Source organism: Microtus oregoni, unplaced genomic scaffold (genome assembly GCF_018167655.1).
Source record: "Microtus oregoni isolate MIOR12 unplaced genomic scaffold, Mior012 000005F_ref0000423, whole genome shotgun sequence".
In the NCBI taxonomy this organism is placed as follows: Eukaryota; Metazoa; Chordata; class Mammalia; order Rodentia; family Cricetidae; genus Microtus; species Microtus oregoni.
The window spans coordinates 24,427,178-24,451,668 of NW_024543064.1; the positions used below are offsets into that span (position 1 = coordinate 24,427,178).

Consider the following 24,491-nt stretch of genomic DNA (forward strand, 5'->3'; position numbering starts at 1 on the left):
GCATGGCTTCTTGGTAGCATTTTCTCAGGTGGGCTCTGTTTGCTAGAGGCAAATGTGCCTCATTTAAGAGAGGTTTCCTGACTCAGCTTTAGCAGTGAAACTTTGCAGCTCTTTTAAGAGACCCTGCCACCAAACACTTAAATGGTGTTTATGAATAGCCAACAGCATGCTTATTGGTGGTGGCAGGGACCTTGAAACGCCATAGAGTTGTGGCAGTAAACACGGCTCTGGCCAATACTGCTGCCATGAGGATACACTCTCAGAAAGCTAAGGAATGGGGTGAATCCAGCCATCAAAGCCACGGCTTTAATCCTAGCCATACTGCTTAGCAAATTAAAGACTCAAGTAGTCAGAAAAAGAGAGCTATACAGTAAAGATAGATTCAGATGGAAAAAAAAAACTCTAAAAGGTTTAGAGTGTGTTTCAAAATGTATGTAGGCTTGGGAGAAAAAAGGAAAAGGATAATGTCCTTAAAATAAAAAAGAAAAAAAGAGAGTAGTAGGGTGTGGTGGCACACACCTTTAATCTCAGCACTTGGGAGGCAGAGGCAGGCAGATCTTTGTGAGTTTAAGGACAGCCAGGTATAGAGAGAGTGTGCCAAGACAGCCAAAGATACAAAGAGAAACCCAGTCTCAAAAAGCCAAAAAATTAAAAATAAAATAAAAGAAATAGAGGTTAAAATAAAGCCACATAAAGATGAAAACTACACAGAGAGTCTGGATACTGCATGTTATTGTGTTGTCTTTAAATTGTTTGATGACTGAGGAAGGAGTAAAAGCTGCTAAAAGGCATTTGATTATAAATGCTGCTGGATTAATCCAATATAAATATTTTAAAAATACTTTGACTTTAAAATTTAAGCCAAAAGATAATGTTACTTTGGAGAAGAGGTTTTGCTTTTGTTTCCACAGGAAGTGAGGGACTGTGGATTCATTCTGCATTAAGAAAAATCAGGTTTGACCAAGGAAGACCTCTTGAGAAATCTCCAAGAGGAGAAAGGGTCCAGATGTCTGAGTTCTACATCCAGAACAGTTCAAAGGCTGCTGCCTGAGATGATCAAGCCTTAGAGGATACTACAGTAAGGATTTGATCATAATTTTAAATTTTCTTTAGGTCCCCATAAGATTTGCCCCCAATCAGCAGGAAGTAGTCTGAAAAACTACACCCACATTACCAAAAAATGGACTATGGATATTTGCCTTTGTTTAGAATGTTGGTTACAAGTTGTTATCAATAATGGTCAGGAGAAAAGCTAAACAAAGGAGATTCGATTCAGAGTTCTTGTTTAAAAAAAGGGGGAAGTGCTGTGGGACAATGGTCTGTACCCTGTCACTTGTATTTTAAATAAACACTGATTGGCCAGTAGCCAGGCAGGAAGTAGAGGCAGGGCAACGAGAATTCTGGGAAGAGGGAAGCTTTAGTCTGCAGTTGTCACCCAGACATAGAGGAAGCCAGACACAGGCAAGCAAGATGTGATTGCCTTGCTGAAAAGGTACCAAGCCACGTGGCTATCACAGACAAGAATTATGGGCTAATATATGAAGATATAATATAATATAATATAATATAATGTAATGTAAGAGTTAATAAGAAGTCTGGGCTAATAGGCCAACCAGTTTATAATTAATATAGACCTCATTGTATTTCTTTGGGACTGAATGGCTGTAGGACTGGACAGGACAGCAACCCTTGTCAGCACTGGCTACCATAGTTGGGTTTTGCTCCTTATCAATGGAGGAGACATGTGAATATTTAAAGCTAGAGTAGTCCCTTCAACTGACCTCTACCTTCAACATGGCATGTGTAAAACACACACACACACACACACACACACACACACACACACACACACAGCCTCACTTCCCTAAATGCAACAGGTCCCGAGGAGAAGCCTCATTGAAGAAGATCTCAATGAGTATCTATAGTAGGATGTACCAAAGTATGATAGTATTCCTAGCCCCGATTGAGTGAGTTCTCTAAACCCAATGTCACTGACAGGTGGGCTGGCAGGGGGGTCTGACAGGGAATCCTTTCTGCAAAGCAAACAGTTGTCTTATGGGAGCCACAGTCTCTCGTTTATTTTGCTTGCTTTGATTTGCTTGCCTTGTGGTACCACACTTCTGTCTATTTATGCATGTGTCTCCGTGGCTGATCCGAGAGTGCTCGTCTCTGAATTTTAAGCACCTATGTAGGGCCTGGAACGTGAGTGAAAGAAGGGAATTAAAAAGAGGAATGGTTACAGATGGCAAAATCCTCCTGCCATAATCTCAGGGCTGGGGCAATAAAGACAGAAGAATCTGAGGGGCTAACTAGCCTCGCTGAATAGGTCAGCTCCAGGTCCCAGGGAGAGACCCTTCTTCAAACAAAATGGATGATTCCTGAGGAAAAATACCGAGGCTGACCTCTGGTTTTATCATGAGTGCACACACACAAGCATGCCTATCTGCGTGTGCATGCGCGTGCGCGCGCGCACACACACACACACACACACACACACGAAATGGAAGAGACACATCTACACCCTGTCTTAATCTCAGTAACAAAGAAAGAAGACCCTAAAGGCTTATGGATTGCAACTGTCTACCTTCTGGCTGAAATCCTGGCTGTTGACCCTGTGTGTGTCATGCAGAGACCCCATTACAGTGCAGTTATCCATGGGAATAGGACCAAGCATGGTCACCAAGGCTTCTCACCATGCTGTTTATCTGGTTTGTCCTGTATATGCTCAGGCTAGACCATCTGTCTACCCACCTAGCCCTTCTGATGGTGAAATCTTGTGTATTTTTCCGAGTCTCAATCAAACTGTTGTTCTCAATTGTAGAGCCCTCTCTCATTGTCCAGAGACTCTGGACAGGATGCATGCTTATGACAAGGTTCCATCCATGTGCCTACCAAAGAGATTTGGTAGAACGGGGGCTTCCCAGTGGCATGGACACCTGCCAGCCTATTTCTAGCATGTGTGGTTTGGTAGGCACTCATGATTTCCCCCCAGCAAGTATTTCATTCCCATCAGCTCCACCTGTGTTGCTCAGGGACACTGCGGGTGTTGGGAGCAGGAGGCTTGACTAGAAAGAGCTGGTTTGTGGGCAACAGGATGAGTAGGGCCAGGGGAGTCAGAGTAGCAGGGAAGTGCAGAGGTTAGAGAACCAGAATGGTGGTGGTCGCTTATGCTTCAGTTTGGCCTTGGACCACTTTTCCTGGTCTGGCTCAAGTGCAAAGCCTCCAGGAAATGTCTGCCGATGGCGTGCAAGAACCCCAGGCTCAAGAAGATGCACGCTCCCCACCACAGTCTTCCTGAGGCTGGAGATCAGATCTAGCTCTTTAGCTTAAGTCTTTCTCCCCGCACCTCCCTGGAAAGGGGAGCGTGAACTCATTTCACCTCCAGGGAAACTGAGACCTGGAGTGGACTAGAGTCTCATTTGAGTCTCGGTGTTGCAGGAGGCCTGGAGCCACTCCTTCCTTCTAACAGAGACCCCCTCCACTGCTCTGTTGCCTGGGCTGCAACTCTGAGGGCATGACTGGACTCTGGCCCCACTGACGAACTGCAAGGCAATGGCAACCCCGTGTGTGGATGGATGGTCCTGCCTGTGCAATGTAGAGTGAGCGTGAGGAAATGCAGGAGGGCGGCTACCAAGCCACAGTGCTCGCTAACAGGGCTAACAGGGAAATCCAAGGCTGGCTGATGGCCCCAGGCCCTGGGTACCATTTCTGAGGCTAGGGCTGGAGCTCAGGGAAGGGAAGGGCCAAGAGGTTCCTTGCCAATCAAGAGGCATCCTACCGACACAGGTGGGCAGTGGTCGGTCCCAGGTCCTACGTTCCCCACTCAGACACATCAGCTCCTCACTGCCCCGCAGTGTGTAGCCAGGGTCACAGTTGAAGGTCACAGAGCTCCCAGCAAAATGACCTCCATCGTGAACCTTGTAGCCAAACTGTGGGGTCCCTGGGTCTTCGCATCGGATGAGTTCAAAACCTGGGGAAGACGAAAGAGAAAGAGTGAGCAGAGTTCGTGGTGACAGAGCCACGGTCCCCTCCCCTCCCGCTGGTACCCTGAGGTGCTCTGGTCACTGCCCCTGGTGTGCCAGCTTCAGGCTCATGACCCAGCCCTATATCCATTCTCTGTGGAGGGAGCATGTCTCTGCGGCTTTAAGAAAATGAGTTCAGAATTTAATGGCATGCATACTTGGGGCTGGATTTTCTATTTCTTGGGTTGAGCCTGTAGCATTTTGGGAGTGGGATCTGTGGCTTCCATTTTGATCCCTGGACCGCTGTGGGAAGGCAGGGAACATCACCATGCAAGCCGCTGTGTTGAAAGGGCTGGAGAAGGCGCTCCCATGAGCTCCCACTCCACTCGGTGGGACTCCAAAGACCTTGCCTCTCATTTGTTATTCATAGGGGTCTCACAGGTGGGTGTAATTATTGGCACTCTACAATCGAGAGCATTGACTTGGGAAGGTTAACTAAATTGCTTGAAATTCGCACCATTTTCAGTTAATAGAAATGGAATTCAAATGTGAGCCTATTTAATCCCGTTACATGGAGCCACTTCTGAAAGAGGCAAAGATCCCTGCGTGAGACATCTCAGCACCCAGGCAAGGGAAATCCTGAGGGCTACCAGAGTCACTACAACACACATTCGCCCATCTCAAGCAGTGCACAGCCTACTGTCTCTTGCACTCACATAACTGCGAAATTCTTGTCACAGTTGTAGAATATTGTCCCCCTTACTCTCTCAGCCAGTTTCCCCTCTGTCTCTATGCATTAGCTCTCTGAAGTCCTTAAAATGTATGTCTGATTTCTGTTGCTCAGGGTACTACTTTATAGCGTCATATATGTTAAAGCACGAATCATTTCTTCCTTTTGATTACCAAATAATACTCCACTGTATGGACATACCACATTTTCTAGATTCATTCATCAGTTACCAATAACCCACAGGATTTAAAAGGCATATACAAGCATGCATTTGTGTGTGTGTGTGAGCACATGTGCATGCGTGTGCATGTCTACTATCAGACCCAATAAAGACTTACTAGAGAACTGAAGTTCAAAGCCTTTGCTGGTGTTTTCGGCATCTGTGATGAAGTCGAGCCACAGGCTGCTGGATGTGCTGTTCAAAGTCACCCCCAACATCTCAGAGCGGCTGAAGACCCCCAGCAAACGGGCGGAGTTGTTAGTGCCATCATAGACCTGGATACCAGAAACCCCAACCCAATGATGTCAGAGTTGCCTATTTCAAACAAGGTCCGCTCACCATGCAGCCCACATTCCCACGTATGGCATCAATAACAGCTGCTAGAGAGGCAGGTGGCCGGCAGGTGCTCAGAAGGTGGCAAAGTGAAGCCAGCCGCCGAGCTGGTTGGTGCCCGTCCCCACGCTGATAGCACCGTGCCCAGCATGTCTCTAGGCTTTGGGAATCAGTTGCTACTCTAACAGCCCCGTGCAATCTGCTTTTTTCCTCAGTGCTCATATGCTAGCGGCTCACGCTTCGGCAGCCTTGGGAGGCCAGGGTGGGGTGGCTTGATTCCCCAAGCCATCTGTTTCTATAGACAGAGAGGCTGAAAACACACAGCATGTGTGTAACACCTAACACACACTCCTGTCCTTCCAGTAGACGATACAGGCATTGTTCTGTCTGCCTGTGGCCAGGGCCTGCCTTGACTGTTCTACTGGACACGATCCCCAGGGCACAAGCAGGATGTATTATGGTGACCTGCCTTCCTCCAGGCCAAGCCTCTGCCCCTTCCTGGCATAGTGATGGCTCCAGCCTAGGGCCTGCTGGGTTTGTCAGTGGGGGAATAGTGCTGGCATCTGGCTTCCCTCATTCCCATCTGTCCCCTGAACTTCTGGGGACCAGCAAAGGCAGCGATCATTAGAATAATGAACTGGCTCCCTAGGTCTCGAGGTGGCTGCTCCTTTCTAGATAGTGGTACAAATAACAACAGAAGCTGTGATGGGCTGAGAGGCCCCCTGGCACTTTGGTAAATATCAAAGACGGGATCTATGGGTGGGAGATGGATGTCTGTGCGCGCACACAACATGGTGCCAGCTGCCAGCAAATTGAACCAATATTTCCACCCTTCCGTCCTGGAAGCCAAGTCGTCCTTCCAGCTAACAGTGCTGTGCGGGACAGAATTCTGCTAAAGCCCCGGGAGCCCAATCCCTTTCTGGACTCTATGAAAAGAATCCTGGGGTTCCATTCTGAGATGACACCTCTTCAAAGAGCTGAGCCCACTGCGGTGTCCAAATTGTTATAAAAACATTCCTTGAAAAAGTGTCTGTGTGCCTCCGTGTCCCTGCACAGGCACAAGACCATGGTGTGGGCGCTGTGGCCAGAGGACAGTCTTGGGTGTTCCTCCTGCCTTCCGTCTATTAGAGGCAGGGTTTCTTGTTTACTCAGGTTCACTCTCATCTGCCACTGTATGCGCCAGGCTGGCTGGCATGAGAGCTTCCAGAATTCTCCCGTCACTGCATCCAGTCTTGCAGTAAGGGCTCTGGGATTGTAGATCTCACACGATCACACCCAGCTTTTAAATGGTTCTGAGGATTCGAACTCGGATCTTCATGGTTGCACAACAAACTCTACCCTCTGAGCTATCTCCAAAGCCATGAAAACATTTTTTAAAAAATCCCATAAAAACATCTGTACATCATGACAAGAAATCAGACATCCCGTGCTTCTTAGCCGAGAACAGACAACTGTGGATCTGGATGTGGCATCCACCCAGTAATATCAAATCGGGTCAAAGAGGATTTTTTTTTTTTTTTATCAAATTTCTACCTAACAGGGAAAACCAAGGCCAGAAGTTCAGATGAAACGATGACCCAGGCAGGTCGAAATCAGAATCTCGAAAATGCCCGAGAACAAATGAATGCACGCCTCAACACATGAACTAGACGAGAAAAAGGAAAGGAGACAGAGAAAGGTGCAGGCTAACACGCCGTCGACGACAAATCCAGCATGCTGATTTTATTTGGAGCCTGGCTCAAATAAACTGTAAATCCAAAAATATACGGTGACATTTATGAGACAATTTGGAGATCTCAACATTGCCCAGATGCTGTATGGTGGCATTAAGAAATTATTGTTAATTAATAACTACAACGGCTATGGGGTTTTTCCTCCTTAATCTCAAAGGATAATTTGTTCTAATCCATTAAAGACCAAAAGGTTATTTGTATCATTAGGATAAAATATTCATGGCAGAAAAATGCATAAAACAGAAAAACACAAAGGAAAGAAAACAGCTTCTGAACCTGTTATGTTCCCTTGGAGATCATTCCAGGCTTGTGTGTTCTATGCAGTGTATACTTGTGTGTGTTGTGTGTGTGTGTCTGCATGCGTGCACATGCAAAAAGGAGGGGCTGGGAAGATAGTTCTGATGGTAAAACGCTTGTTGCTCAAGCATGAGGACCTGGGTTTGCATCCCCTAAGCCCACGCTAAAGAGCCAGGTTTTAACTCTGAGAGTTACGATTCAGGTGTGAGTTACCAAGCCAGGCTTCAAAGAACTCTCCCCACCACCGACTTTAAAGCCACCTCTCCCGCATATGTAATTCTGTATTCGTTCATAAACTCAAATTTGCCTGTGGGTTTTCTCTTCTATCGCTCTAGTCTGTCATTCTTGCGCTCGGCCCACACTGATTTAGTTAATGTGGTGGCAGCATGTGCCTGTAACCCCAGCATTGGGGAGACAGACAGGACCCCCGGGTTTCTCTGGCTAACCAGTCTAAACTGGTGAGCTCCGGGATCAGTGAGCGATGAAGTGATTGAGACAGGCACCTGGCATTGATTGACCTCTGGTCTCCAAATACACGTGCACACATTTGGATATGTACAGACACACCAAGAAGATCCAACTATAGACACATATGGTAATCAGCTCTCCCACTTAATACAGTGCATATCATTTTCAAGTCTTGAAACAGTTTCCACAACAACATTAAATAGCTGAAGGGGCTGTTGGGATGCTCAGCACAAAATTAACACAACCTACAGCATGATTATTTACTTACCAGCATTCAGAATACATGCGGAGGCAGGTACACTTGGCAAACACCATAAATAAGAAAGCCACTGTTTTCCTCCAATATTTTGCCCTAAATCCATTTAGAATTTATTTTACATATGATGCAAGAATCTACCCTTCCCCGGTCCATTAGTTATGCAAACAACAACAACAACAACAAAAAAACCTTGCCGTGAGGGAGGGCTGTTGTTCGTTTTTGTTTTTTAGATGTGGTTTCACACTGTATCTCTGGCTGCCTAGAACTTGCTATGTAGAGCAGGCTGGCCTTAAACAGAGATTCACCTGCTTCTGTCTTCTGAGTGTTGGGATTAAATGTGTGTGCCACCATCCCAGGTTTCAAAAGCCTTTTTGTAAATATCCCATCTACCACCAATTTCAAATTTGCCTCTATCGTGTGTATAATTCCAGTATGATCCCATGAGTCAGGATTTGTTTGTGAATTTTCTCTTCTGTTGCATTTGTCTGTCCTTCCTGTGCTCTGTCCACACTGTTTTAGGTATCATAGCTTTGTAATATTGTTAAGTATGCCGTAGAAGTTAATTGTTTCCTTTTAAGAAGAATTCTCTCATATTTACTATCCTAGATAAACTGAAGAGTTTTCCAAATTAAAAAAAGGAAACAATCCCCTTTCAAAGAAAAGCCCTATGTTGTTCGGACTGAGTTACATGAAGCTGACTGATCCGAGAAAACAAAGCACTGATATCACATCAAATCTTCTGACATATGGCTCCACCTGACCGCGTTGTCACTGTATCGTAGAAAGACTCTCTACTTACTCCTGGGTGATTTTATATTTTCCTCTGCTATTTGGAAGTAAATTTTTTTTTTAAAAAAAGTATTTCTAACAGGTTACCATTTGCAGGGTCAATTCCTTGGTAGACAGGAAATGGGAACATCTCCCTGAGACATCCTAGACAACTTACAGACGTCTGGCTCACCTCCCTCTAAGCGCAGAACTTTCTGAACAGGATGATACACGTGACCAGCATTTCTGTGGACATTCCTGCATGTCTGCTTGCAAAGGCGGGCTTCAGCTCCTCCAGCACAAAGAAGCTGCCTGCAGGGCAGTCCCCACCTTCCCTCCTGTCAGATGTCACCAGGCTGCTCCCCAAAATGGGATGCTGCTCAGCCTTACACTAGCCGCACCCAGCAGTGTTCCTGGCTTCATAGCCATGCCAACGCAGTTGGGCTCTTTTCCAGTTTGATGGATGTGGAACAGGCATTTCCATTCAACTTTCCCAGATCACCACTGGGACTGGGCGGGGGTGACTATATGCTGACCACCAATTTTACCACCCTCTTGTGAACTTCTGGTTCATATTCTCTGTGGGCATTTCCCCCACACATATTACAGTTAGTTCTGTCTTCTTTTGAAACCAAATTTTATAATTTTCTTGTAAAGATTATTCGCATGTTGGGGGGGGCATATTTCCAGTTTTTGCCTCAATAACAAATGAGAATTTTATTTTCCTGATTACATGTTTTAATTGGTTACAGAAACACCAGCTGCTTTGTTGAGCTGTCTTATTGGTTCTGATAGCTTATTAGTTGAATCATTTGTGTCTTCTAAATAAACGAGACCATTTTCTAGTCTCTTTTCTGATTTTTATAGCTTCCTTTGTTGTGTCTGGGTCTAACTGTAATGGCTTGGATCAGCAGCACAATGCCGAGAATGGTTAGCAATGAAATGGCATGGTCACTGGCCTTGTTGCTCAGCTGCCTGGAAACCTGCTGAAAATTTCCCATTAAACCTAATGCTTATTATGGTGTGTAAAAGGGCTTTTCTGCTGTCCTGATGAGAAGGTTCCACTCGCAGTTTGTTTTTTTAGAATCTTTTGAGAATCCTGACTGGAGATAGACTTACAACGCAGAATGTTTGGGGATGTAGCAACAGGACTCCTTCCTTCCTTCCTTCCTTTCTTTCTTTCTTTCTTTCTTTCTTTTCTCTCTCTCTCTCTCTCTCTCTCTCTCTCCCTTTCTTTCTCCCTCTCTCCCTCCTCCCCCTCTCTCATTCCTTTCCCCTCCCTTCCTCCTTCCTTTCCTCCCTCTCTCCGTCCCTCCCTCCCTCCCTCCCTCCCTCCCTCCCTCCCTCCCTTCTTCCCTCCTTCTCTCCCTCCCTCCTTTCTAACTTATTCTTAGGATATTCACTGAAGCACAGCAAATTCTCAGTGTTTAAAGAGTTTTGACCTAGACAATGGCAATCTCACGCAGGCAACCTAAACAATAACATCGCGAGGTTTTCTATTGGGTAGACACAGCCTCAGTCTTGGATCCTGCCTGTTTTGCTATCTTTGTATTGGCCTGCTGTTGGATTCAATCCTATATTTTCCAGGGGTTTTTATTTCGATAACCATAAGTAAGATTGGCCTAATAGGTCTGTGCTTGTTTTTATTTTTTAATTTGTAGTTTTTACACTATAAATTATAATCGACAAGTTATATCTGTGCGGAATATGCAGTGATGCTATGATTTAAGAAGAGTGAAAAGTTAAATGAAGCTAATTAACATATTCATCACCTCAAACTGCCCACCCCCTCCTCTTTCTGACAGACACTCTCCCTGCATCTGGAGCTCACTGACTTGGCTAGGCAGCCTGTGTAGTGAGCGCCAGGGTCTCCCTGTTTCTGCCTTCCTGTATGGGACTGCAGACATGCACCGGTGAGATGTGTCTGTCTTTCAGGTGGCTTCTGGGGATTCGAACTCAGGTCCTCATGCTTGTGTGGCAGGCCCTTTGCTGACCGGACAGCCTCTCCAGTCCCATTTGTCATTCTTCACTGTGTGATTTTGAAATGTGCAGTCTGCTACCTGTACTCTATCCATCCCTTCAAGTAATGGATCCCAAAGACAAAGCCCTAGGCGTCTGCCCAGGAAGGGCTCTGCACCTTTCGACCACCACCTGCCTCCCCACTGCCCCTCCCCCAGCTTCTGGGGACCACCATTTCTTTCTTTAACACCATGCCATTTATAAACGTGAATGGGAGGTGGATCTTTATCTTTCTGTTCCTGGAGCACCTTGATTACTGCAGGAATTATCTGTACCTGGGCCAGGACTGGGGCTTTGGTAGGTGATACAGGGGTTTTCAATTTGCAAAAATGGTGTCTTGTTTATTTGGGTTTTCACTTTCTAATAGTAGTGTTTTAAAAAATATTTTAATTATGCTATGTGCACGCCTTTAATCCCAGCATTTGGAAGGCTAGCTCCAGAACAGGCTCCAAAGCTTCAGAGAAACTCTGTCTCAAAAAACAAAAAACAAAAAAATTAATTATGCAGTTATGTGTGTCTTTATGTGGGTATGTGCCTGTGGGTACAGTGTCAGCAGAGGCCAGAAGGGGGCATTAGATCTCTTAGAGCTGAAGTTACAAGCAGTATTGAGCTGTGAGTGGTGTGCTGGGAGCTGAACGTGGGTCTTTTGGATGATCAGCAGAACTCAACTCTGAGCCATCTCTCCAGCCCCGAATATAATAATTTTATAATTATATATATATATAATTTTATAGCTGTTCCTATTTCCCTAACGCTGTAGTCTGGATCACGCCTACATTTACACCCCTTTTAACCCTAGTATTACACACCTGCCACTTCTTCTTTTGTTCAGTCCTGTCAGGTTCATGAGTCGCTTTTGTAAAGAAAAGTTGATTTTCCTTATAATGCTACTGCTAGTTAGTTTTTTCCCCTAGGAACTTCCTCATTTGATTGATTGATTGAGACAGGATCTCATTATATAGCTCAGGGTACCCTGGAACTCACTGGGTAGCTGAGGCTGTCCTTGAATCCATTCTTCCTGCTCAATTCCCAGGTACTGGAATTACAAACTGGAATCACCATGCCTGGTTTCTACTCATCTTTTGTAACAGTCTTTTCCAGTCTGGGTGTACATATGCCTGCCATCCCAGCATGTGGGAGAGCTCGGGGGCTACACCTAGAGACTCCCCAACACGAGCAAGCAGACAAGCAGGTGTCTTTCTTCTCCTCTCTTTGGCTTATTATGTCATATTATTCAAGTCAGCAAGCCCTTATTTACTTTTCACGTGGGTGATAAGTCAGAACATCACAGAGGTATATTAGAATTTTCCAAGGAAACCCCCACAAAGACTAACTTACATATATTTACATCCCTAGTAGCCATGTTATTTGGCATATCAAGTTTTATTGTGGACTGGTTGAACATTTCATTAATACGAAAGAATCCTCTTCTTCATTTCCTTTTGAGATGTGAAGACATTCTCAAGAGCGTCCTGTAATGAGCTGATTTCATTTTTTCTGTGTTACCACCTCCCTCCATTGTCTCCATTCGGTGTTTTAATTGGATGATCATGTTTTTCATCTCCATCCAATCTTTCCTCATCGGAGTTAGCTCTGTTTTCATTATTGCCTATTTTGTGCCATAAATACAATATTCTCTCATCTCCTGCAAAGAATACCAATTAGGAGTTTTAAAAGCATGCTTCTGTTCTTTGTGGCAAACAGAGGGGCAATTAGCTCTGATCCCTCAGACAGGTCCCCTTCTCATCTGCTGAATATTCACACATATCTGTTTAATTTCCTTGTTGGCCCATCATTGCAGAGGGAAAATGGAAATGGAGAATATAAACACCCCTACATTCTAAGCGGGAGCAAAGGAGCTTTGTCCAAAGGTGTCCCAGCATGCAGAACTACTTCCAGAGCAGGGGTGTTGGGGATGGTGGCAGACCCTTCTCTACTGAGCCTGACAACTCTTGATGATCTTTACCTGGAGTGTCAACAAAAGCCAGAATGACATGTCAGGATAGAATCGGGGCTCCAACGGCCCTCAAACCTGATACTCATGTTAAAGGTGAGGAGGAATGAGATCTTGTCCCCGACAATGGCCTTACTGTCTGATGACAGTACCCATCTGCATGGATGCTATTTACAAAGGTCTTACTCTGAATGGATGCTCCAATTTTAACGTATGTCTATGTAGGTGTGGTAGATGTGTATGGGTGTTGGTGCCTGGGGTGTACACGTGTGTATAGGCCACAGGTCAGTCTTGGGCATTGTGCTAGGCACCTTGCTCTCTGGTATAATTCTCTTTGGGTCATGTAGCTCACTGGCGAGGCTAAGATGGCTGACCAGAGAGCCCCAGGATCCCCTTGCTTCCACTCCTCCGGTGATGGTTTCACAAGCCTGTGTTCCCATTCCTAGCTTTTTGCATGGGTATTGGGGGTAAAACTTGTGTCTTCCTGCTTGTGTGGGAGCACTATATCCACTTAGCTATCTCCTCAGTCCTTCCTTGGATCTGTAATACTTAATTCACAAGCCGGGAATCGTCACGGGATGTCCTCACCATGTTACAATAAATCAAGGAAGCTGTCTTCAGAAGTAGTACCACATTCCTGCGCTCACCGCCTCTAGGCCTCTAGAACTGAGAACTGGATAAACCTATATTTTTATATCTGTTAAAAAATTCTTTTAAGTTGTATATGAAAGGCACCCTCGCCTGATTTCCAGGGCTAAGACTATCTTTCTTCAATTGCCTTTAGCTATCCTGGTGGGAACCTGTGCAGGCTGTAGTATGTGCATGGGTTTCCTCTGATATCTTGATCTGGGAGTTGTCTTTCTGTATGATTGTATTTTGTGGGGCCCTCCTCTCTTGCTCATATCAGGGGGGCAGGTGGATCAGCTGCAGGGACCATATCAAAAAGAGTGAGGTGGCCACAGGAAACAAGCCAGAACATGTGGACTAATCTAAACTTTGGGGAACTTTTTTTTTTTTTAAGATAATGACCAGGTCGGAAGTCATATATGCAGGAGAACATGCCAGGCCATAAACACAAGCTCTCAGGTTTGGAGGATCAGCCAGTTGCATGAAACAGATCAATACCATTCTGGGAGACAAGCAAAGTGTGGAGAAGATACCTAGGTCTGTTAAGGTGTGTACCAGTTAACTTTGGAGGCACAGGTAAGGGACATACCTGCAGTGTGGAAGACGAGCCAGCTGCATCGAGGCAAGGGACAGAGGTTGTTGAGGGCAGCACTCACACTCTGGGCTCCTGTATAGCTAGCTGTGTGGAGGTCTGGCACCCCTGATGGCTGTGGTTGCAAGGCAGCTCCAAATCCCACTTGGGAAGCTAGGACTGACAGTTCGTTGGGGTCCTAAAATAGTTTTGCTATCTGTCCTTATCCTGAGTTCTTTCTAAGAGGTTAAAGAATCCTGGGGTGAAGAGCTAGGGCAGGAAAGGAACAAAAAATGCCATCCCAATCTCCTGGGGACCTTGCCTTCCCTCATCCAGCAGCTTGTTCTAGAGCAGTGGTTCTCAACCTTCCTAGTGCTGTGACCCCTCAGTACAGTTCCTTAGGCTGTGGTGACCCCAACCAAAAAATTATTTTCATTGCTACTTAGTAACTGTAGTTTTGCTACTTTTATGAATTGCAATGTAAATATCTGATATGCAGGATATCTCCACAGGTTGAGAACCAGTGCTCTAGACGGTTCAGTGATTTCAGGTGTGTGTGTGTGTGCTGAAAAACAAAAGCCACCAATATGTCTCAATGCTCACTGGGTTGTTTTATACATTACTCAGTTATTTCATGAAGACTGAGGTAAGAATGAGAAATGCTTCCACCAAGATAAGGAATGAGCTAGTGTGTGTGTGTGTGTGTGTGTGTGTGTGTGAGAGAGAGAGAGAGAGAATGTGTGTGTGTGTGAGAGAGAGAATGTGTGTGTGTGTGTGTGTGTGTGAGAGAGAGAGAGAGAGAGAGAGAGAGAGAGAGAGAGAGAGAGAGCGCACAGGCTCCAGGGATGGGTCAGTGTACCAACTGTGCATAAACATGACCTCTTTAGTGGCTCTTCCTTCCTTCTGCTTCCCAGAGTAAAGGCCTTTAGTTGTTCTGAATGTTCCTCATGCTAGTATTTCTCCAGCTGCTGAGAACAAAATCGTATTAGGATAAGCTGGTAAAGTTCCTTGGCTTAGGATGAAAATGACTAAATCTGGGTGATGTTTTCCGTATAATCCATTTTATTACTGCAGTTCTTTAGTAGAGTCTCCACGTTCAACTGTTTATTATCCGCACACGAATACCCTTCAGATTATCAGCGACAGCCACTTAAGCACACACAAAGACATCCAAGACAGATGTCGCTCCGGCTCATAATAACTTCCTCTATCGTCTGAGTCCTGCCATTTCTTTCCCTAACGAGCTCACGTCCTTCAGCCTATTGACTCTCAGAGGCCATTGTCACACCAGGGTGATGCTACCGCATGCTCAAGGCGTATGTAAGAACATGTGCACAAAGCATGCTGACCAGACATGATGCAGGTACAAGCAAGCAGATGTATCAGACCAGACATGTAAGTTTGCATACATGTGGAAACATATGTAAGAAAGTGTGCACACACATATCATGTATGCACACATTCATGCTACACACCCCAACCATGTACACAACAACATACATGCATGTGCTTACACATATACCATACACATAACATACATACACATGAACTCATCCATATACTATACACAAAATATGTACTCAGGCAAACAATATCTAGAAACACATATACACAGATACTACACACAACATGTACAAATGTGTAATTACACATATACCACACAATATGTACATACATACACTGTATATAACATGTACACATGTGCTCATAACACACAACCGCAACATGTATACAATGCATAGGTACATATATGCATACACTACACATGTGTACACAAATATACTATACACACATACAACACACACGCACTGTCTTAGAGTTTCTATTGCTATACTAAAACTCCTTGACCTAAAGGAACTCGGGGAGGATGTATTTCATTTCACAGGTCCACATCACAGTCCATCACGGAGGGAAGTCAGGATAGGAACTCAAGGCAGGAATTTGGAGGCAGGAGCTCAAGAAGAAGCCACGGAGGAGTGTTATTTACTGGCCTGTTCTCCATGGCCTGCTCAGTTTGCTTCTGAATACATGGTAGGACTATCTGTCCCCAAGAGGAAGTCTCCACAGTGAGCTAGGTCAACCCTCAGTTAAGAAAACGCCCCCATAGGCTTGCCTACAGATCGATGTTAAGGATACATTTTCTCGATTGTGGTTCCCTTTTCTCAGATAACTCTAGTTTGTGTCAAATTGACAACCAAACAAAACAACAAAAAAATTGGATACACATATGCATGTGTGTGTGTGTGTGTACATGAGCACACACATATTCTCTCAGCTCTTAATTGCTCAGATTTAAGATCACAGTCCATGCCTTAGTCTGAGTTTCTATTGCTGTGAAGAGACACCATGGCCACAGCAACTCTTATAAAGGAAAACATTTAACTGCATGGCTTACAGTTTCAAAGGCTTAATCCATCATCATCATGATAGGACATGGCGGCCTGCAGGCAGATATGGTGCTGGAGAAGGAACTGAGATCTTACATCTTAACATGCAGGCAACAGGAAGTGGTCTGAGACAGTGGGCATGGCTTGAGAACATACGAGACCTCAAAGCCTGCCCACAGGGACACACTTTCTCTAACGAGGCCACACCTACTCCAATAAAACCACACCTCCTAATAGTGCCACCCCCTATGAGCTTATGGGGGCCAACTACATTCAAATTACCACAGTCCACAATGAAAAATCTGCCCCACTGACTGCTCTAATTGAGTTCATCACTGTTTTGTAAAAACGTGTGTGTGTGTGTATGTGTACTGAACGTGAACAAGTACACTTTTACGTGTGTGAATCTGTGTGTGTATGGTCTAGCATATGTGCAAGTACATGCTTCACAGATGTGCATGTGTGTCTGTACTTGTGCATTTGTGTATATGGGGTCGATGTTAGGCATCTTCCTCTGTAGCTTTTTATTTATTTATTTATTTTTATTTATTTATAAAAGATTTCTGTCTCTTCCCCGCCACTGCCTCCCATTTCCCTTCCCCTCCCTCAATCAAGTCCCCCTCCCTCGTCAGCCCAAAGAGCAATCAGGGTTCCCTGCCCTGTGGGAAGTCCTCTGTAGCTTTTCCACTTACTTTAGAGACAGGGTCTCTCACAGAACCTGGAAGTTACTGATTGGCCAGACCGGCCAGTTAGAATTACAGCTGTGTCTACCATGCTGGGCTTTCACACGGGTGTGGGGGACCCGAACTCCTCACGCTTACACAGCGGGCACTCTGCCAACTGAGCTATCTCCCACTGCTTTATCCCACAGTGTTAACTCACATCTGTGAGAACAGAAGCACACAGTTCCTCAGCAAATACAAAGGCCAGCCCTCCCCCACTTCTGGTCTTTTCCCCAGGTGAGGCTATCCATCAGGACTCAGGTGGAAGAGGGAGGCTTGGCCACTGTCCCACAGAGAGAGAGATGGGAAAGTGGCTACACTTTGCACATGGTTGCCTACACAGGGTCTGCCATCAACTGTCATTACCTTGAGGAGGTCTCCTTCAGCGAGTTCAAATGCCTTGGCTTTAAGCTGAATCCCCTTCCCCGGCTGGGTCTGGATGGAGTAGATACATTCGTGATTGTTATTGTAGTTCACAGGAAAGTTGGGGGACAGCAAAGTGCCCTGAGTGCCCGTGACCGAATTCCCACACTCCGCTGGAACGACAATCATAATATCCACAGATTAACCCACTCACACGAAACGCTTCTCGCTCGGCATAACCTCACAGGGGCGACAAGGATGCCTGGCTTCCCACCTCTCATCTGTCTGTCTCCAGGATAGCCAATCAACAGCTCTAGCCTACCCACAATTTTGCCTGCTTTCTTCATCTTTTTTGCTCTGCTTATCCCTTCTCTAGAAATAGAAGATACACAACTGGACGTCCTTCTCTTTTACTGTGCTAGTTTATAAAGCACTGGTCCCCACGCCTGTTTGCATGGTATCATAGCAACAGAAGGATGCTAGAGAAAGAGACAGCCATACCTAGGAAGAGGAGACCTTTTAATACTCATAGATGGGAGTTAGGTAGGGATGGATCATGATTGCTAACCCTTGCACACAGAACACCGCAGCCACTTTACCAGGGTCATCCCAGCCAAGAGTCACAAATACCAGACCCAACTGGCAAGCACAAGCTGTCTTTCCTAATGTAGACACAGGAGCCTACACTTAGCTGCTTGCACCTAGTGTCAATTCAGAACAAGGATGGGCTGGGAATTCTACCTCCTTGGGCCTGTGTTAGGGGCATGGGGCTCTGAGAAAGTTTGTGCAGAAGCTTTATCAAAACCCTGCTTCATTTGCCAGTCAATAAAACCCCCGCCTGCATCTGGAAACCTGTTTCCTATCCTGCAGAAAGGGTCTTTCTCAGGCCTGCGTTTATAGCAGGCATCACATTCTACTTGATTTGTTAATATTTCCATCTTCTCTGCTGTCTTATGATTCTTCGGGGGACTGTTCACAGCTCCATCTTGTCTACGCATGGGCAGTGCCTGGCTAGCTCAGAGTTGGTGGCAAGGCATGGCGAGGGACCCTGCAGTGGGCTCTCTAGGATAACCGACTGAGGGACTCTCCTTGCTAACTCCGTGTGTCAGGGCACCTGCCACATTGCTCTCTGCTTGCCTCTCATTTGCATTCTTTTCCTACCCAAACCTTGAGCTACATGAGGGCCAGGGCCATGCTTGAAGAAGTCGTACATTTCCAAGGCACATACCTATAATACAAATGTTTATCGAATACATGGATGAATGGAGGAATGTGCCCATACACCCATCTCAGTAGAGGCACGGGGCTAAAAATAGCCAGGTTCCAGAAGGGTGGAAACAGGAATCCAGATGGCAGCTCATTATGTGTCTGGGCAGATGGGAGGTTTGGAGCATGTCTCTTCGGTGGTTGGTGGCATGTCTGCTTTCCCCGGCTGCTGCTCTGTGCCCTTACTCTTGGCTCGAAAGACCTTCGAGTCCACTAAGAGGCCATTAGCCAGCTCTAGTTGGCCTAAGCTGGGAGTGTGGTAGATGACACCCACAAGGCACAGGGAAGCCTTCAGAGCTGAGTCTTTGTCCCCAAAGTTTCTCTGAGTTCTTTGAAGGTGGTGGCTATGTCCCACTACCAAGTCTCTACTTCTCAATGGGCTCTGATCCCCTGGTCTCTCTTCTGTTCTCTGCTTTAGTTTCCCAAGACTTTCCACAGGATCTTGTTTGTTTGTCTCGAAGGAGACAGGGTTCCTCGAGTGCCTGAAACTCAGTTGTTGAGCAAAGGGACAAAGTTTCAGATGAAAGAGCCCAACAGGGATATAAAACTGAAGGGACAAGGTGGGGAGGCACCCCGGGGCAGCAATGGCTGACAATCTCAGCAGGCAAATTTCTAGACTATGTATTTTCTGGGGACCCTCCGATGAGGGGGTGTGGCTTGGGGGCAGTGCAATGGCTGCGCAGAAAAGACTCTGTCTGTCAGCCGCAGTACCCCACCATCTCTGGACTTCACAGTCTTTCCTTCCGGCTAGGCAGAGGCATGAGGTGAGTGGGGTGGACAGACTTGGGAGGAAGACAAGTGGTATCAGCTCTCTGAGCCCTGGGCTCTTCCTCTGGACTGTAGAGTCTCCTCCTGAGACTCGAGAACAGAGGTGTACGGGTCGACCTGTGAAACTGGTGAACACAGAGGGCGTGGCCAAGACCGTGGGCCTTTGCTCTGTAATTCTTCGTCTGGATTCTAACTTGTCTGCCTCCACCGAGCGTGGCAGCCTGTCTGTTCTGGACTGTCAGGAAACTTATGGGAAGCTCGTCGCTGCTCAGGCTCACAGTATTCTTATTGTTCCTAAAGCCCCTTGCCCTTTGCCCAGCTCACGACAGCTGGCTTCCTCAAACATGGCCTTTAGATTGCCTTCTGAACCCCAGCTTCCTGCACACCAGCTTTCTGTCCCACCTCCGGGCTAGTGAGACCCTCCGGTCTCCTCCACACACCAGCACATATATAAGAAAGGATGCAGGACTGCTTGCCTCCTAGCTTGTCAGTCTCTACTGAGTGACCAAGCCCTGACTCCCTGCCACAGCTTTGCTTGGTTCTAGGTACCAGAGAAAGGACAAGAGAGGGAAGGGATGTAGCACTTGTTTCTGGGAGAGTTTCCAAAGAGGCAGGGGAGATGAGCAGATGCCACAGGAAGCCAAACACAGGCGTACATGGAAACAAACCAGTGCTCCGGAGAAACAAACGGGCATGTGCCCAGAAGTGCCAGGGCTGATTCATACTTCTGTCGCCCCTGTCAGACGAGGTCTCGGGAAGGGCAAGGGCTGGATCCTATCCATCAGTCTGGGGCTCCTGAGGCAGAGGGTCAGGTCTTCTCCATCACTGTGGGTCTTCCGAGGACAGGACCACAGCTCATGTTGTAGCCTGGGGTCCCCTCCCGGGGTCAAGGCTGTCTCTTCCACATCAAATGCAGGAGCCCCGGAGGTCAGGGGCTGCCTCACCCTGTCACACTATGAAGTAGAGCTGAGGGCTGTTTACATCCTCCGTGGCTGGGAATGTTCCCGGTGGCACAGAGTGGGCTAAATCATCTAAGTGACACCTACAGGGAAGGTGGCAAGCGAGAGCACCCCCGCGGGTGGGCAGGCCTGCCATAACTCTGGCGGGAGTCTCTGCTGCAGGGCTGGCTGTAATTAGAGGTGATTATAATTGCTGCCGTGTTATTAATGCCATGTGGAACAGAAGACAAATGTAATAATGAAAATATTGTGTGATGTCATGAACAAACAATAATTGGAATAATGAGTTAAAGGATGAGTTGGTGTAAATGAGACTGGCGAGGCGGGAGCTTTGGGGGCCCGGAGAACCCCTTTGGAGGCAAAGTCTCTCCAAGCCCCTCATGGGGGGGGTGTTTCCAGATGTGAGGGCCACTGCTGGTGGTCAGGTCTGAACTGACCGTCCCCAGGATGAGTTAGTTCTGTGGCAATCTTTTATCTGAATGCTCCCCCCTCTGAATTTGTAAAAGATTATCGACAAGGTAATGACAAGTCATTAATCCATAAAGGGAATGATAAAAATGTTATTGGCAAAGTGACAATTCCGTGGTTTCCCCCTGGCTTATGGAAACGATGCCACCTCATCTAGAACAGTCAGATGTGGTTATCTCCATTTAACAAATGAGGAAGTCAGGCAGAAGGGTCTGGTGGTGCTAATGGTTTGGTAATTGGCAGGGCAGAGACATGACCTTGATTTGTGTGCCTGCTCAGCAGGGCACAGCTCATCCCGACAGCCTGGTCAGTTGTTCCCTGCAGAGCCCCAGCCCCCGTGGAGTTGGCCAGGGAAGGGCTGATCGCATAGGCTTGTTCGCTTTTTGCTTTTCCTTTTCTTTCTTGTTTTTGTGTGCTTGTGCACTTGCGTGAGTCAGGTGACAATCAGCTCTACTGCCTACCTGGCTTTATTTTTGAGACAGAGTCTGATAAACCAGGAGCTGGCCAGGACAACAAGCTGGGTGGCCAGTCAGCCCTGGGGGTTCACTTGACTGCGCCTTCTCAGTGCTGGCTTCTAAGTGTGTGCCACCACACTTGACTTTGTTAGGTCGGTGCTGGGAATTGAACTCAGGTCCTCATGCTTGCAAGACAAGCACTTTACTGGCTGAGTTACCTCCCAGCCCTCTTCTGTCTTCTGGGTTTTTTTTTCTCCTTCCTTCTTCCCTTGCCTCCCTTTCTTCTCCTTCCTTCTTCCTCTATCTCTGTCTCTCTTTCTCTCTCTCTCCTCCCACTTCACAATTGAACTCTGGACTTCCTGTGTGCCAAGAGAGCTCTCTACCACTAAGCCATACTCCTCACACCTCAGGGGCTTTGAGATGCTGGTTCCAGGCTTAATGGATGCGGGGCTTCTTTGATCTGTTCCTTGTGTTTTCTGAGAGGTAGTGAGCACTTCACTAACTCACCCTGTGTTCTACTCTCCCCTGTGCTGAGGGCATTGAGCAAACAGGGTGGGTCTCCAGCCTTATAAACCACCACTGTAGCAACTGTCCTAGGCTGTCACCAGGCATCCCACTCCCTCTGGGCCCAGAGCCCTGATTAACCTTCCTCAGGAATCTGGCAAGAATGTAGGCCAGCCTGGTGCCTATGACCCGCCCACTCCCTGTCCTCCTCGCCATCTCTGGTTCCTCTGCTACCTGCACCCAAATGACTTCCCAGGCAGCATCATGGCTGAGGCCTGGCCACTCTATCTCCTCACATCCAGCTCCTCCCTATCCCTGCTAGAACACACTTTACTAGGGGGCCCTTCCTGCCCACCTTCTTTTAGACGCAGCCTCCTTCCGGCACTTCCTCTGCAGCCCCTCCCCACCTCCTCTGCTGACTGTCTTTCCTCTGTGCTTCCCAGTCCTGCTTCCTGGGTACATGTCTATGGGTTTCTGGCGTGTTCCCCTCTGTGGGGATGGGGGTCCCTCTCTGTGTTCACTATTCGCATCTCCAGGAGCTAGATGCTTTACGGGGGTGAACTAAATGCACCAGAACCGATCCCAGCTCCTGCCCTTCCCTCTCCCTGACTGGGTGGAGGGTCTTCCTAGGGATTTTCCCAAGAGCAGACACCCCTATGCAGATGGACTGGGACTCCTTTTGGGCAAAGGCTATTCCTCTTCCGCTAGGCCCCCAACTACAGTGTTATGTAAGAGACATCCGAAAGCAGAGGCCTGTGCTAATGGCTGCGGGTGAGCGGTCTGGAGACTACTGGAACTGCTTGGCAAAGGCCAGGTCGGGCCACAGAGCAGATTCCTCTGCATCTCACAGAAGTCTTTAGGCTACCCATCCAGCATCCCCCCCCCCCCCCCGCAGGTCAGTGTGGCTATGCTGATTCTCGAACCCAGGCCCATCAGCCTCCACCTCATACCACCCCATCAAGTGAAGCAGAATGAAAGCACGTGACCACCTACCAACACACCTTGGCAGAGGCGAGCTCCACAGGCGCCGTCTGCCCCCCAGGCACGTGATGCGGGCCGTGCCCTCCAGACGGTACCCGGGGAAGCAGGAGAAGGTCAGGGTGTCACCCACACCAAACTGTAAGCCCTTCCGGATGCTGTAGGCTGGGACCTCCGGCTCCTCACAGGGTTCCAGGTCATATTCTGCAAAGGAAGGCAGTGGGCGTGTCAGGCGCAAAGACAGCTGGGGACAGCAGCAGTGCCGGGGAAAGGACCAGAAATAATAACAGAGACTCTATAGCACGCTAGCCCTCAACAAGTGTGGGGAAAAGTCATCCCGAGGGCTGAGGTCAAGAGAAATTTTGGGAATCCTCATTACTGGGGCTCAGGGTTTTGGAGAACTGCTCCGTGGAAGACTTCTGAGGGTCCTCCCTCCCCTCCTTGTTCCTTGGGTTCCATCTGAACCCTGAGATCTGGTGCTTTCTCTCCTGACACTAACCAGCCTGACACAATCAGCGGTTTTCAGGGGGTCAGAGTCTGTGACTCTGATTCAAGCAGCTTGCTCTAGGATCCTGACTCCAAATGGCTCTCTCGAAGTTTCCTCTGGGTGAGGCTGCCTTTGAGACCGATAGTAAGCACAGCAGGTGGTAACGATGGATCAAGGACCTGCAATGATGTCTTTAGTGACACCATGAAAGTGACTATCTCTCCATGCCCAGTCTGTATAGTAGGGATGGGAGGCCGACTGGTCAGGCCTGCCCAGGCAGGTGACCTGGGGCTTCTGGGTAGAGGGCAGCAAAGGACTGAGCTGAGACACATCCTGTATTGCTAATGCAGGAGGATGAGGGAACTGGGGACAGTGGCGACAGGAGCCAAGCCCTCTTCACTCTCCCTGAAGGCCAAGAAAGAGCCTTCTTTTCAGGATTCCCCAGTACATTAGTCAGCAATGAGCACCAGTGCTGACGCTAAATGAGACTGAAGACGTGGATACCCTACCTCCCAACTCTTTCCTTCTGTGATTGTCGGGGCTGTGGAACAGTAGAAGTGGATCGAGAGGAAAATGTAAAGTCAGGAGAGCAGGAGGGGCACCTAGGAAACCCTCACGTTCAGTGAGTCAGAGAATGAACCTACTAATCCCTGCTGAGACCACTCCTGGGAAGCCCTTCCTTGTGTTTAAGCTAAGTATCTCTGGCTGCAGTGTTGAGGTCAGTCATCCTGAGACTGGAGCGCTACACCAGAGGGGTGGGGAGAACGGCCCCTGGTTTCTTTCTCCCAGGACGGTCATGCTCATTACCTGAGAAGGTGATGTTGAATCCTTCATAGGACATGGAGAAATCAGAGATGAAGCGGACCTGGGCAGTGAAGTTGCCATAGAGCCCAGCGCTGATGGGTGCTGGGAGCCTCGAACCCGTCAGCTGCCTCAGGGGCTGCGTGAAGCTGCCGTTCTCAGTGATGAGGAGGTAATCGTGGCCGCTCTCCAGGTGGAAGGTGTGGAAGGTGAAGAACACGCCTGCAGAGAGAGCAGAGGCCCAGGCTGGCGTGGGCAGGTGGCTGGAGACAGCCAGGGACAGCCACGGCTGTCTCCGCTACGGCCTCACAGCCGTTCACTGTGGCTTTAGGGAATCTGTACCGTGGGCGGAGATCCAGCGTGTTACACAAAGGGCTGCCGTCAGAGGGATG

At 47.6% G+C, this 24,491-nt stretch overlaps 1 protein-coding gene across 4 annotated transcripts in view; it reads right to left on the minus strand.

Annotated features, from left to right (window-relative positions):
- Csmd2 (CUB and Sushi multiple domains 2) overlaps nucleotides 1–24,491 on the minus strand; it is a 560,352-nt gene that overhangs the window by 141,779 nt on the left and 394,082 nt on the right. For all 4 annotated transcript variants that reach the window (XM_041651748.1, XM_041651747.1, XM_041651746.1 and 1 more), the window contains 5 exons: nucleotides 24,106–24,321; nucleotides 22,827–23,015; nucleotides 17,417–17,586; nucleotides 5,031–5,187; nucleotides 3,779–3,970 (listed from right to left, as the gene is read on the minus strand). In XM_041651748.1, the coding sequence (XP_041507682.1) occupies nucleotides 3,779–3,970; nucleotides 5,031–5,187; nucleotides 17,417–17,586; nucleotides 22,827–23,015; nucleotides 24,106–24,321 (924 nt within the window). The remainder of the gene's footprint in view (nucleotides 1–3,778; nucleotides 3,971–5,030; nucleotides 5,188–17,416; nucleotides 17,587–22,826; nucleotides 23,016–24,105; nucleotides 24,322–24,491) is intronic.